At 42.3% G+C, this 13,936-nt stretch overlaps 1 protein-coding gene across 1 annotated transcript; it reads right to left on the bottom strand.

Moving 5' to 3' along the window:
* Window positions 1-3,549: 3,549 nt before the first annotated feature.
* On the bottom strand, window positions 3,550-10,510 carry cd44a (CD44 molecule (Indian blood group) a). The gene is made up of 5 exons (XM_039005538.1): window positions 10,356-10,510; window positions 4,935-6,383; window positions 4,379-4,441; window positions 4,120-4,198; window positions 3,550-4,009 (listed from the first exon to the last, which is right to left on the bottom strand). Exons 1-5 carry the CDS (start codon window positions 10,441-10,443, stop codon window positions 3,841-3,843), a joined length of 1,848 nt encoding a protein of 615 aa, XP_038861466.1. The 5' UTR covers window positions 10,444-10,510; the 3' UTR covers window positions 3,550-3,840.
* Window positions 10,511-13,936: the final 3,426 nt, after the last annotated feature.

The raw sequence follows: 13,936 nt of genomic DNA, 5'->3' as shown, positions 1-13,936 counted from the left end.
GTGTAGCTTTCTCAGAGTGGAATCAAGACGACAGGGCAGGCATCAAAAGAGCTTTGGTGCTGGCAGCTACTGTATGTATGTACGTTAGCTGAATATCAGGTTATCAAGACGACAGGGGCAGGCATCAAAAGAGCGTTGGTCCTGGCAGCTACTGTATGTATGTACGTTAGCTGAATATCAGGTTATCAAGACGACAGGGGCAGGCATCAAAAGAGCTTTGGTGCTGGCAGCTACTGTATGTATGTACGTTAGCTGAATATCAGGTTCAGGCAAAAGAAATTCAGGCAACCTATGCACCTATGCAAAATGCTCTTGAGTCTTGTCCAGACATAGCTTAACACTGTCAAACATCAGTGCTTCATAAATTCACTTTAAATGTTTTCTTTCTCAGTTTGGCTTTTTCCTCTTTTTATTTTTCTATGAATACCTGTTTAAATGTACATTTAGACCATTCTTCTTCTGTCTATTTTCTATCCTTGATTTTGATTCAATGCACATACGGGTCCAAGAACGTGTTGGAACATTTTTCCTCATTGTAATCTGTCTGATGTTGACTGTGTGAATGTGTGATTCTAGAATCTGTCTGATGTTGACTGTGTGAATGTGTGATTCTAGAATCTGTCTGATGTTGACTGTGTGAATGTGTGATTCTAGAATCTGTCTGATGTTGACTGTGTGAATGTGTGATTCTAGAATCTGTCTGATGTTGACTGTGTGAATGTGTGATTCTAGAATCTGTCTGATGTTGACTGTGTGAATTTGTGATTCTAGAATCTGTCTGATGTTGACTGTGTGAATGTGTGATTCTAGAATCTGTCTGATGTTGACTGTGTGAATTTGTGATTCTAGAATCTGTCTGATGTTGACTGTGTGAATGTGTGATTCTAGAATCTGTCTGATGTTGACTGTGTGAATGTGTGATTCTAGAATCTGTCTGATGTTGACTGTGTGAATGTGTGATTCTAGAATCTGTCTGATGTTGACTGTGTGAATGTGTGATTCTAGAATCTGTCTGATGTTGACTGTGTGAATGTGTGATTCTAGAATCTGTCTGATGTTGACTGTAGGAATGTGTGATTCTAGAATCTGTCTGATGTTGACTGTGTGAATGTGTGATTCTAGAATCTGTCTGATGTTGACTGTGTGAATGTGTGATTCTAGAATCTGTCTGATGTTGACTGTATGAATGTGTGATTCTAGAATCTGTCTGATGTTGACTGTGTGAATTTGTGATTCTAGAATCTGTCTGATGTTGACTGTGTGAATGTGTGATTCTAGAATCTGTCTGATGTTGACTGTGTGAATGTGTGATTCTAGAATCTGTCTAATGTTGACTGTGTGAATGTGTGATTCTAGAATCTGTCTGATGTTGACTGTGTGAATGTGTGATTCTAGAATCTGTCTGATGTTGACTGTGTGAATGTGTGATTCTAGAATCTGTCTGATGTTGACTGTGTGAATGTGTGATTCTAGAATCTGTCTGATGTTGACTGTGTGAATGTGTGATTCTAGAATCTGTCTGATGTTGACTGTGTGAATGTGTGGTTCTAGAATCTGTCTGATGTTGACTGTGTGAATGTGTGATTCTAGAATCTGTCTAATGTTGACTGTGTGAATGTGTGATTCTAGAATCTGTCTGATGTTGAATGTGTGAATGTGTGATTCTAGAATCTGTCTAATGTTGACTGTGTGAATGTGTGATTCTAGAATCTGTCTAATGTTGAATGTGTGAATGTGTGATTCTAGAATCTATCTAATGTTGACTGTGTGAATGTGTGATTCTAGAATCTGTCTGATGTTGACTGTGTGAATGTGTGATTCTAGAATCTATCTAATGTTGACTGTGTGAATGTGTGATTCTAGAATCTATCTAATGTTGACTGTGTGAATGTGTGATTCTAGAATCTGTCTGATGTTGACTGTGTGTGAGTGAATTAAAGAAAGTATGAATTTAATTTGTCTAAAATGTAAAAATATAATTTTCTCTGTCAGACAAATGGACTAAAAGTGTGGTAAAGTGTTTTACTACTTCTTGTGTACATATAATTATGGAAACCAATAAATGTTGAAATGAAAAATGAAAAACTGATTGTGTCTTTCATGACTTATGGTCCCAGAGTAGCAAAGCATGGTAGTAGTTGTTGTATTTAAACCCCAGTAGTTGTAGTCAGTTCATAGTTTAAAATGATCTGAAGTACACTTTATATGAACAGACGTGGAAATAGAAGGGAGAAACTAAATTTGGTAACCATTTAGTGTAGCTGACTAATGAAGTGTTGTAATGGTTTAAAAATGCATCCATTATACTGCAGCAGTAGCTATGCACTGAGAATCATACAACTGTCTAACACTAGAAGAACACTGAGTGTTTAAAACGAATACATATGAAGTATAAAGTATATTATACTTACTATAACTCACATACCGGCATTCATCTGAACAATACGTAATGCCACAAGTCAGCAGGATTTTACACCCAGTGGAAATGTAGTGAAAAGCTGGGCTCTAAGCAGGTGGGTATTAAGACTTTCTACTATACTTGACTTATTCTGGCTGTGTAGCACTTATGTGAGTCCCTGAGTGTACGTGTCACTATGAAACATCTAGAAAGACATTCATTTATATTCTGTATGGGTTCTGTATTTTTTTTTACAGGATGATCAAAAACATGTACACAAATAAGATTTGTTGATAAAAAAAATAGTGCAATATCGAAACAAAAACAAAAACAACAACAATAACAATAACAATAATAACAATAACAATAACAATAACAACAACAACACTGGTCGGTGAGTGAGAATTAGAAATTCAGCATGACCTTGTTTTTCTTTTCTTTTTCTTTCAATGGTTCTGACAGTGTTTGCAACTTTGATAATATACATAATGTCAACAGAGATATAGCAAGGTGTTTATCCATTGCCCATCGGTACAGGTGTTTATCAACCTGACTTATCTGGGCTAGCAAAGGTCAAAGGGACAGTTCAAACTCACACGCCACAGACGTGTCCCACACTAGAATGTCTCCTTTCATAGTCATAGAATCTGGTATCACTAGCTACAGATGTAGGGTCTTAATTTGATCACCCGGTTGTTGCAGCAAATTTCCTGCAAGGCAGGAAATGCAAACTTGTAGTTATTCAAGGTTTAAAAAGAGTTCTAAAGTTTGTAATTTCCACTTAAAAATGTCACACTTGATTTGCCGTAACTACAAAAATGTATTATCAACCCCTACAAAAATGTCCATTAATTATAATCCACACATTAATTCACATTTCCAGTTGCTGCAGGATTATTTTCCTGCTGTGAGAAATCTTTCCATGACATAGACTGACAAGGTGAATCCAGGTGAAAGCCATGATCCCTTATTGATGTCACTTGTTAAATTCACTTCAATCAGTGTAGAAGAAGGGGAGGAGACTGGATTGTGCTTTGAGACAATTGAGACATGGATTGTGTATGTGTGCCATTCAGAGGGTGAATGGGCAAGACAAAAGATTTAAGTGCCTTTGAACGGGGTAGGTGCCAGGTGCACCCGTTTGTGTCAAGAACTACAACGCTGCTGGGTTTTTCACACTCAACAGTTTCCCGTGTGTGTCAAGAATGGGGGGGTCCACCCATTATGCCACCCATAATGCCACCCATTATGCCACCCATAATGGCACCCAGTATGCCACCCATTATGCCACCCATAATGGCACCCATTATGCCACCCATTATGCCACCCAGTATGCCACCCATTATGCCACCAATGACTAGAATGGGGAGACCCGTTCCATTCTATTTCTAAGATGTCAGTTGTTCTTATTTTGTCCCCGTTCTGCATCTCCTCGGCCCGTCTCAGTCCAGCGGCTCTTTCTCTGGGAGGTCCTCCAGAAGTATAACAGTGTACTCTCCAGCGTGGACGTTTTCCCTTGGCCTCTCTTTAGACAGAAACCTCTCCATTTCCCGCTCCGCCTTCTCATCTCCTGAGCCCTTCTTCTCAGATTCCTGGGCCGGTGCATTCCACCTGCAAGATGATTTGACATGGTTTAATTCCATGGTTTGTAACTAAGTGACAACGTGTTTCAATCTCATGAACATATTTTCCGGGATGGGTTTGAAAGTGGTGGATTTTACCTGTCTCTGGTACCTATGGCAACACAGATTACGACCAAGACCGCCACGCCCGCGACGAAGGCAACGATGATCAACCAACCTGGAGGAGGAGAAGAAGAAGACAAAGCAGACAGTGAGTGGAAGTGACCGTGTCTACTGGGTCCTCTAGTATGTTCACAAAACATTGTCTTCAAATTTAAATTGCAAAAAGGAGCAGAACGTTCCCTCGTGTATCAGTAGCATATCTTGTTAGTTGGGCATGTATGATTCAGGAACTGACCCGATGTATATGAATCATGTTGTCTGGATGGGGTTGGTTTTACAGCAGCTGCATCATGAAGAACTGTGGAAATAGAGATAGATTAACTACAATTTACACTCAAAGAGATGTGTTCAGTACTAACAAAAAAGTTCTGTTCTCATTAGAGCAGGTATATAGACCTGCCAGAGAGCTGACTATTACGACAATGGACATGCCCTAGCCCACTCTGCTAACAGATACAATGGACATGCCCTAGCCCACTCTGCTAACAGATACAATGGACATGCCCTAGCCCACTCTGCTAACAGATACAATGGACATGCCCTAGCCCACTCTGCTAACAGATACAATGGACATGCCCTAGCCCACTCTGCTAACAGATACAATGGGACGTATTCAGACTTGACAACCCAATATCTTTGTGCAAGCCTTCCATTGACATCAATTAATGATTTACTCAGAAGTATGAGTAAAGTACAAGGATCTCAACTCTGAATGCCACACCCATTATGAACACAAGAACTTTGAAGGGACAGAATATTGGTACACTTCTCCTGGATAAACAGTACTGTACCTGTAGAGGTATCCACTGCCGGTTCCTCCCTTGGTAGAGCAAGCCTATTGGTGCCTTGAATTCTTGTCTCTGTTTCAATGAATGGCTTATCGACTAGGGAGTTGTATGTTTGGTCCTCCTCACCAGCAGGGGCTGCTACTGTGGTGCTACTCTGAGGCAGGAATCCCGACCCTGACCCTTCGATGTCTGAATTCATCCTGACTGTTGTAGGTGCGGCAGAACTGGTGGTTGAGGTGAAGGCCAGCTCTGTATTCATCTTTGCAGCCACGCCTTCCTCCAAGCCTGTCATACTGGTTAGGTTAGAACGAGGTGTATGGCTGGTCCCTGAACTTTGGCTAGGTCTGGAGGTGGTACTAAAGCTTGCATCAAGGCTAAGAGGTAACAGGTCTTCTTCTTCAAACTCTGAGATGGGACTATGGCTGGGGCTGGGATCCGGTACACGACTAGGGCTGGGGACAAAGTTTGGTCTGAATATATCGTCCTCCAACTCCTCTTGCTCTGTTGTGGTGCTAGCATCATGAGTTGGATAAGGACTGGGGCTGGGGTTAGGGTCAAGGATTGCTTTAACATCTTCCAAATCCATCGGAAAATCAGTGGTGGGGTTAAACTCTGCTGTGGGGACAAACTCTGCTGTGGGGACAAACTCAGCTATGGGGACAAACTCTGCAGTGGGGACAAACTCTGCAGTGGGGACAAACTCTGCAGTGGGGACAAACTCTGCTGTGGGGACAAACTCTGCTGTGGGCTCAAACTCTGTAGTGGGGACAAACTCTGCTGTGGGGACAAACTCTGTTGTGGGGACAAACTCTGCTGTGGGGACAAACTCTACTGTGGGGACAAACTCTTCTGTGGGGACAAACTCTGCAGTGGGGACAAACTCTGCTGTGGGGACAAACTCTGCTGTGGGGACAAACTCTGCTGTGGGGACAAACTCTGTTGTGGGGACAAACTCTGCTGTGGGGACAAACTCTACTGTGGGGCTTTCGGTATCCAGGATCACTTCATCTTCCTCTGGTGAATCAGGTCTCTCACTTGGACTGGAATCATAGTCGTACTTTTCATAATTGTCCTCTGTGTTGCTTTGACTGGGGCGAGGAGTTGGACTGGGGCGAGGAGTTGGACTGGAGCGGAGGTTAAAGTTAGGTTTAAAGTTGGCTTCAAACAGCTCCCCTTCATCGTCTTGTCCCGAAGTGGGGTGTTTCATACTGCCCTCTGTAGTGCTGCCCTCTGTCTCATCTGTGCTGCCCTCCTCTGGGTCAAAGGTGGGCAGCTGGTCTTCCGGGTCAGATGTCACAGGGTCAGGGGTCACCAGATGATCTAGGTCCAGTGTTTCATCACTGCTGGATGTTCCATTGGTGGCATCCGGGGGACCCACTACAAGCTTCTTGAAGAACTTGAACGTTTCCCCAAGAAAATCCCCAGCAGCCAGAGCAGGAAGTTCTGTCGAGGCTGTGACAAAGAGAAGAAAAGACCTCAGCTCAATGATTACCTACTAACGTCATGTCCTGACCTTTACAGTAGAGGAAAATTACTGAGCTTTGATGTCTTTGCATGACAAAGGAAGGCCTGGGGGTATCGTGGCCTTTCAGGCTCCTCCCTGGAGTACCTGTGTGAACCTGTTGTGTTCTGACTAACCATACAGGAAACATAATTATTAACTGGGATGACTAATCATCTGCCTTTGTGTTTGACAGAGGCTGTTTCATCAAATCATTCGGTTTTATTGAACCGCAAAATCAACACACCCAAGTCTTTAAATAAACAATGTCTTGGCTTGTCTCTTTTCCCTGTTCTGTTGCCATAATTAGTCAACAGTGCTACTTCTAAAGAGTTTAGGATAGGCTTTGAAGAGGTGCCCAAATGTTATGCCCCAACAGAGGCATTCACGTGAATAAGGTGTGCATATATCTTATTCCTGCAAGAGGGCGTACTAGGGAGCCAACCAGGGATACACTCTAAGCAGTAAAGATGCCTGGAAGACCTTTTGGGTTGCCGCACCGGCAAGACCTTTCCAGTTCAAAAAGGTTATTGGAACCCCACCAGAACCTTTTTGTGATGGGAGGGGTTCCATTTTCAACCTTTTTAATAATATATTGTAGGGGTGGCAGCCTATGAGAAGACTGGAGGCGTGGCTTATTGGAAGTGTGGCTTTCAGATCATTTTTGGGGGGCACCCGTTAGAGTAAATGTCATTCCTATTCACCATGTTCAGTTTGTACACTGCAAATTTCAATATTCCTTCAATATTTATGTATATTGCATATTCTAATATAATGTGAATAATATAAACATTGCTGATTAAATATAGTAATAAAGTAATAAACTATTCCAACTTTGCAATTTTCATAGGCTCTTGACCGAGGAAGTCATTCACCTCTGTAAGCTTCCTTGAACAACAGAACAGATGAACAGGAATGACATTTACTCAAACCGGTGACCCAACAAGATATATCTTAAAGCCACACCCCTAATAAGCCACGCCTCCACTCCAGGGTTCCTCCTGGAACCTGTTGCTACATTGAAACGTTTAAGGTTCCTCCAAGAACCCCTCAAATAAATGAAGGTGGAAATATGAGCCATTGACTAGCAATGGTTCCTTGAGAAACTCAGGGGTTCCTTGAGGATTGCCAGGGGTTCCTTGAGGATCGCCAGGGGTTCCTTGAGGATCTCCAGGGGTTCCTTGAGGATCTCCAGGGGTTCCTTGAGGATCTCCAGGGGTTCCTTGAGGATCTCCAGGGTTCCTCAAGTCACCACTAATTCTAAGTGTGTACTGTGGCGAGAGGGGGTACTAGGGAGCTAACCAGGGATACTGTTGCCCAATCCCAAACTTATCTCTAACCCCTTTCGTTAGGTATTTGTTGAATCCTCCAAAGGATCTTAACTGTTTCATTGAATGTTGAGTGTCATTAAATACTGTTTTCAAACAAAAGGAGAAGTAACTGCTCTTAACTTTGACATTGTTCTTAAAATTTTACATCAAATACATTATCCTGTGCGTCAAGCAATCTCAGGCCTCCATTTCTAACACACTTGTGAACAGTTTTACCAGTATGAGGTTTCTCCCTGTCCAATAACAGTTTTACCTGTATGAGGTTTCTACCTGTCCAATAACAGTTTTACCTGTATAAGGTTTCTCCCTTCTCACCCAAGCTTGTATGAAACTCCCCAAAGCACTTTGGTTTCACAGAAATTCAGGATATACACATTAATGCACCTGCTGGAACAGCTCAGCAATTGCTACAAAGACTGCTGTGTGTCTGTCTACGTGGGGAGGGGGAGGGGGACTTAGGCACTGAACGTGTAAAGAACAGGTCCCCCGGTATTCACTGAGCTAGAGTACAGCTAGGTTTGAAACACGATGAGGCTCTCCGGTGAAGTAGAAAAGTGCAGACTCATCAGACGAGGATAGAATTACTTGAATTCCATAAGCCTGTGTTCAGATACAACAGGAGGTCTTAGACAGTGACCCATTTTACCTGGCTGCACAATCAATGGCCAGCTGGGGATGCCTTAATAACCCAGATTAATACACAACCAGTGATCAGCTGGGGATGCCTTAATAACCCAGATTAATACACAACCAGTGGCCAGTGGGTGATGCTTTAATAACCCAGATTAATACACAACCAATGGCCAGTGGGTGATGCTTTAATAACCCAGATTAATACACAACCAATGGCCAGCGGGTGATGCTTTAATAACCCAGATTAATGCACAACCAATGGCCAGCGGGTGATGCTTTAATAACCCAGATTAATACACAACCAATGGCCAGCGGGTGATGCTTTAATAACCCAGATTAATACACAACCAATGGCCAGTGGGTGATGCTTTAATAACCCAGATTAATACACAACCAATGGCCAGTGGGTGATGCTTTAATAACCCAGATTAATGCACAACCAATGGCCAGCGGGTGATGCTTTAATAACCCAGATTAATACACAACCAATGGCCAGCGGGTGATGCTTTAATAACCCAGATTAATGTCTCCTCAAGTCCAGTTATACAAAATACAGTCAGGTCCATAATTATTGACATCCTTGATAAAGATGACCAAAAAAGACTGTATAAAATAAATAATATAAATACTGAGCTATATTGTATGCTCCCAAATATTTTTTTATTCTATTATTTTATACTAATACAATGACTCAGAGAAAGATATTTTGTTCAAGAAAGTTAAAAAAATATATACTGCACTGAATTAAATTGGACTGTACTGTACCATGCTGAATTAAACTCCATTGAACTGTACTGTACCATGCTGAATTAAACTCCATTGGACTGTACTGTACCATGCTGAATTAAACTCCATTGGACTGTACTGTACTCTGCTGAATTAAACTCCATTGGACTGTACTGTACCATGCTGAATTAAACTCCATTGGACTGTACTGTACCATGCTGAATTAAACTCCATTGGACTGTACTGTACTCTGCTGAATTAAACTCCATTGGACTGTACTGTACTCTGCTGAATTAAACTCCATTGGTCTGTACTGTACCATGCTGAATTAAACTCCATTGGACTGTACTCTACTCTGCTGAATTAAACTCCATTGAACTGTACTGTACCATGCTGAATTAAACTCCATTGGACTGTACTGTACTCTGCTGAATTAAACTCCATTGGACTGTACTGTACCATGCTGAATTAAACTCCATTGGACTGTACTGTACCATGCTGAATTAAACTCCATTGGACTGTACTGTACTCTGCTGAATTAAACTCCATTGGACTGTACTGTACCATGCTGAATTAAACTCCATTGGACTGTACTGTACCATGCTGAATTAAACTCCATTGGACTGTACTGTACCATGCTGAATTAAACTCCATTGGACTGTACTGTACTCTGCTGAATTAAACTCCATTGAACTGTACTGTACTCTGCTGAATTAAACTCCATTGGACTGTACTGTACTCTGCTGAATTAAACTCCATTGGACTGTACTGTACCATGCTGAATTAAACTCCATTGGACTGTACTGTACTCTGCTGAATTAAACTCCATTGGACTGTACTGTACCATGCTGAATTAAACTCCATTGGACTGTACTGGCCTGTGCTGAATTAAACTCCATTGGACTGTACTCTACTGTGCTGTCCAAACTTGTGAAACATAGATGTCTTTTCAACGTCTGGAAAATAAGACTTCTAGGTGTCTTTTCAACGTAATTTAGCTTACTGGGTATGTTGTTACAATGGGGATGGTTGTCAGACTGTGACAAGCTACCCCAACAATAATATCTGATCTTGTTTAATGTGAACACAATTTCTCATGCATTTTTACATTTGGATGGCCCTGGGAATTGAACCCACAACCCCTGGCGTTGCAAGCACCATACGCTACCAACTGAGCCAAAGAGCAGAGTTTCACTAATTTGTTTCCTGGGACAGTAATACATTGTTACTCACCAGGAACAGGGTCGGACTGAACAGGTGTCAGAAGTCCCAAAACGACCCCAAGCAGTAGAGTCCACATCCTGAGATCAGAGATAGGCATGGAGGGAGAGATGAGAGAACGTGTACCGCTGTGCTCTGTGCTTCTGTTCCCAAGAGGCTTGTTTTCCAAGGAGTATCTGTGGGGTGACTGAAGTGGTTTGAAGGGTGTAGCTAAACTTTTTATACTGAGATGCGAGTCACATCAGGGCATCATTGATGGCTAGTGACAGTCGATTGGTTGGTGGAGGTGGGCAAGAACACAGAACACACCCTCTCTTTCAAAAACTCTCCCTCTCTGGCTTTCTCCCTCTATCTCTTTCTTACACACACACACACACACACACACACACACACACACACACACACACACACACACACACACACACACACACACACACACACACACACACACACACACACACACACACACACACACACACACACACGCACTCTCTCCCTCTCTCTATCTCTTTCTTACACACACACACGCACTCTCTCTCTGTCTCTCTCTTTAACTATCCATATCTCCCTTTCTCACATTACCAATAGGAAACTTAATAATTTTTTTTATCCAACCATATTAATCATGACCAAATATTTAGGAAGAGGTTGTCATTTCATGGAGTCTGTGAAGGACGACACCACACGGGAAAAGTGGTAAGCACTTAAAAAAAACTGATTTTCACCAAGTCAAGTGAATGTGTTAATATGTTTCATGATGCTTGTATCTCAACCAAAGTAGATCGTTTTAAGATTGCTTTACAGATGTAGGATCTTCATTTGATCACCCTGTTTCAGGAGAACTTCGGGACATTTAAGATGTGTATTGTATTTGAGGTTTAAAAAGGCTTCTGAAGTTTGTGATTTAAACTTTTAAATTTCAGACTTGATTTCCCCTTACAAAAAAAATATAAACAGCTGCAAAAATGTCCAATAATTATAATTCACATAATATTTCACTTTTTCTGTTGCAGCATGATTATTTACCTGCTGTAGAAAACTGGCTCAAATATGAGGTCTTAAACCTAGCAGGAAAGTGCATCCTTGTAGCTGTGTGGATTAACATAGTCTATATGTTTGCCTCGGGGTAAGTTGAGCCAATAGCCACCACAACCCATACAAATGATGATTGTATTTTGTTGATTACATTTGGTCAGTTTTATGCATAATATGCATCGTATTTTTGCGATATGTCATGCATATGAACTCAAGATAGTGCATTTGTATTGTTACAGAGCAGACATCATCATGTCCCATGTATACAAACGTAAAACAAGCAGTGGTCTAGTTCCCCTTGACGTTGTTGAGAGAGGAAGTGAGCGAAGGGAAGAAGTCCTTTGGAACAGCAGCAAAGATAGAGTAGCAGAGGAACACGAGTTCATATCTGATGACATGGAGTCTCACAGATCCGTCTCATGGGCTTAGTAGCCTCAAACACAGAGAACTTGTCTACGAATTGGCACATCAAAACAACATCCCTGTCCCTGACAACTGGTCAACAAATGGAAGGGTAAGTGATATTGAACAGAGAGAATCTATATCTGAATGTATGCATACATTTAAGATATACAATATACCACAACTCCATTCCATGAATGAAACTTTGACCTACCAGCACCATGTCACAGGACACCATTACTCACTTACCCCAAGGCAGCTCAATTGACTCTGTCCCTATGCTCAACCTACCCCATACCCGCTGTTATACCAATAGACCAAGCTATGTTTTCAAAACTGTTATGTTTACATAAATGATGATTATTTCCAGGGATACACAACATCCTAAAATATATGTACTGTAGATATCTTTGTTAGAAAGAAAGCTATATTTCACTTGACGTAGTGATGCTGAATGTAAAAAATGGCTCAACATGCCCCATTCTTCTCTTTAGTCACTGAGCTGCAGTACCTGATGGGAATAGAGGGTCTTTGGTGGCCATCAGGAAGTCAGGAGAACTCAGTAGAGCAGGTCTGGACAACTCCAGTCCTCAGGGCCTGATTGGGGTCACACTTTATCCCCAGTCCCTGCTAACACACCTGACTCCAATAATCAACTCATCTTGATCTTCAGTTAAAAATGCAATTAGTTTAAATCAGGTGTGTTTGCTAGGGATGGGGGAAAAGTGACACCATTCAGGCCCCCGAGGACTGGAATTGCCCAGGCATGCAGTAGAGGGTCTTTGGTGGCCCAGTCAGGACCAACAGGAAGCCGGGATGACTCAGTAGCAGCACCTACGTAAAGAGGTGTGTTTCTCAGATGACTAAACATGTGTGGGCTGGGTAGTAGACACCTGTCCCGTCTCGTCCACCACACCCCCTCTGTCTTAAAGCAGAATTGTCATCACTTCCTGGTCTGAGTACTAAGGCCTTTGAAGCTTTAGACAGCCTGAGAGAAAATAAAAGGTACAGGGCCTGCTCCTGCACGCAGACACACCTCCCATGTGTAACGTGTTGCTTCCGTCTCTCTCCTTCCACCCAACCTGGGCTTTAACCAGGGACTCTCTGAACACATTGACAAAAGCATTGTTAACTATCTCTCTCCACAAAAGCCATGGGAAAACAACTACTTCAATGTCTCAGAGCAAGTGACGTCAATGATTGAAACGCTACAAGTGTGCACCGCTAACTAGCTAGTCATTTCACACCGGTTACACATGCATGCATGCTGAAGATACACACACACACACACACACACACACACACACACACACACACACACACACACACACACACACACACACACACACACACACACACACACACACACACACACACACACACACACACACACACACACACACACACGCTGACAGACCTAGATGTAAGCATGTACACACACACACACACACACACACACACACACACACACACACACACACACACACACACACACACACACACACACGCATGCCTGTGAGTACAGTATTTACAGTATTTACATATGCACACAGACAGACTCAATTGACCTAGTTTTCCAGTAGAACAAACCATGTATGACTACAATACATGTTTTTATTGCTTTTTCACCGAAAGAGATGTCCATAACATGGAAGGATGATGGAGAAAGAGATGTCCATAACATGGAAGGATGGTGGGGAAAGAGATGTCCATAACATGGAAGGATGATGGTGAAAGAGGTTGTCCATACCATGGAAGGATGATGGGGAAAGAGATGTCCATACCATGGAAGGATGATGGGGAAAGAGATGTCCATAACATGGAAGGATGATGAGGAAAGTGATGTCCAGAACATGGAAGGATGATGGGGAAAGAGATGTCCATAACATGGAAGGATGATGGGGAAAGAGATGTCCATACCATGGAAGGATGATGGGGAAAGAGATGTCCAGAACATGGAAGGATGATGGGGAAAGAGATGTCCATACCATGGAAGGATGATGGGGAAAGAGATGTCCATAACATGGAAGGATGATGGGGAAAGAGATGTCCATAACATGGAAGGATGATGGGGAAAGAGATGTCCATAACATGGAAGGATGGTGGGGAAAGAGATGTCCATAACATGGAAGGATGATGGGGAAAGAGATGTCCAT

This window comes from Salvelinus namaycush, chromosome 1 (assembly GCF_016432855.1).
Source record: "Salvelinus namaycush isolate Seneca chromosome 1, SaNama_1.0, whole genome shotgun sequence".
Taxonomy (NCBI): domain Eukaryota; kingdom Metazoa; phylum Chordata; class Actinopteri; order Salmoniformes; family Salmonidae; genus Salvelinus; species Salvelinus namaycush.
This window is presented reverse-complemented; position numbering and strand designations above follow the sequence as displayed.

Coding starts and splice junctions, on each gene's coding strand:
- cd44a (XM_039005538.1), bottom strand. CDS start 10,443: ATGCCTATCTCTGATCTCAGGATGTGGACTCTACTGCTTGGGGTCGTT. Junction 6,384..10,355: donor TCAGTCCGACCCTGTTCCTG/GTGAGTAACAAT, acceptor TCTTTGTCACAG/CCTCGACAGAACTTCCTGCT. Junction 4,010..4,119: donor GCCATAGGTACCAGAGACAG/GTAAAATCCACC, acceptor ATCATCTTGCAG/GTGGAATGCACCGGCCCAGG.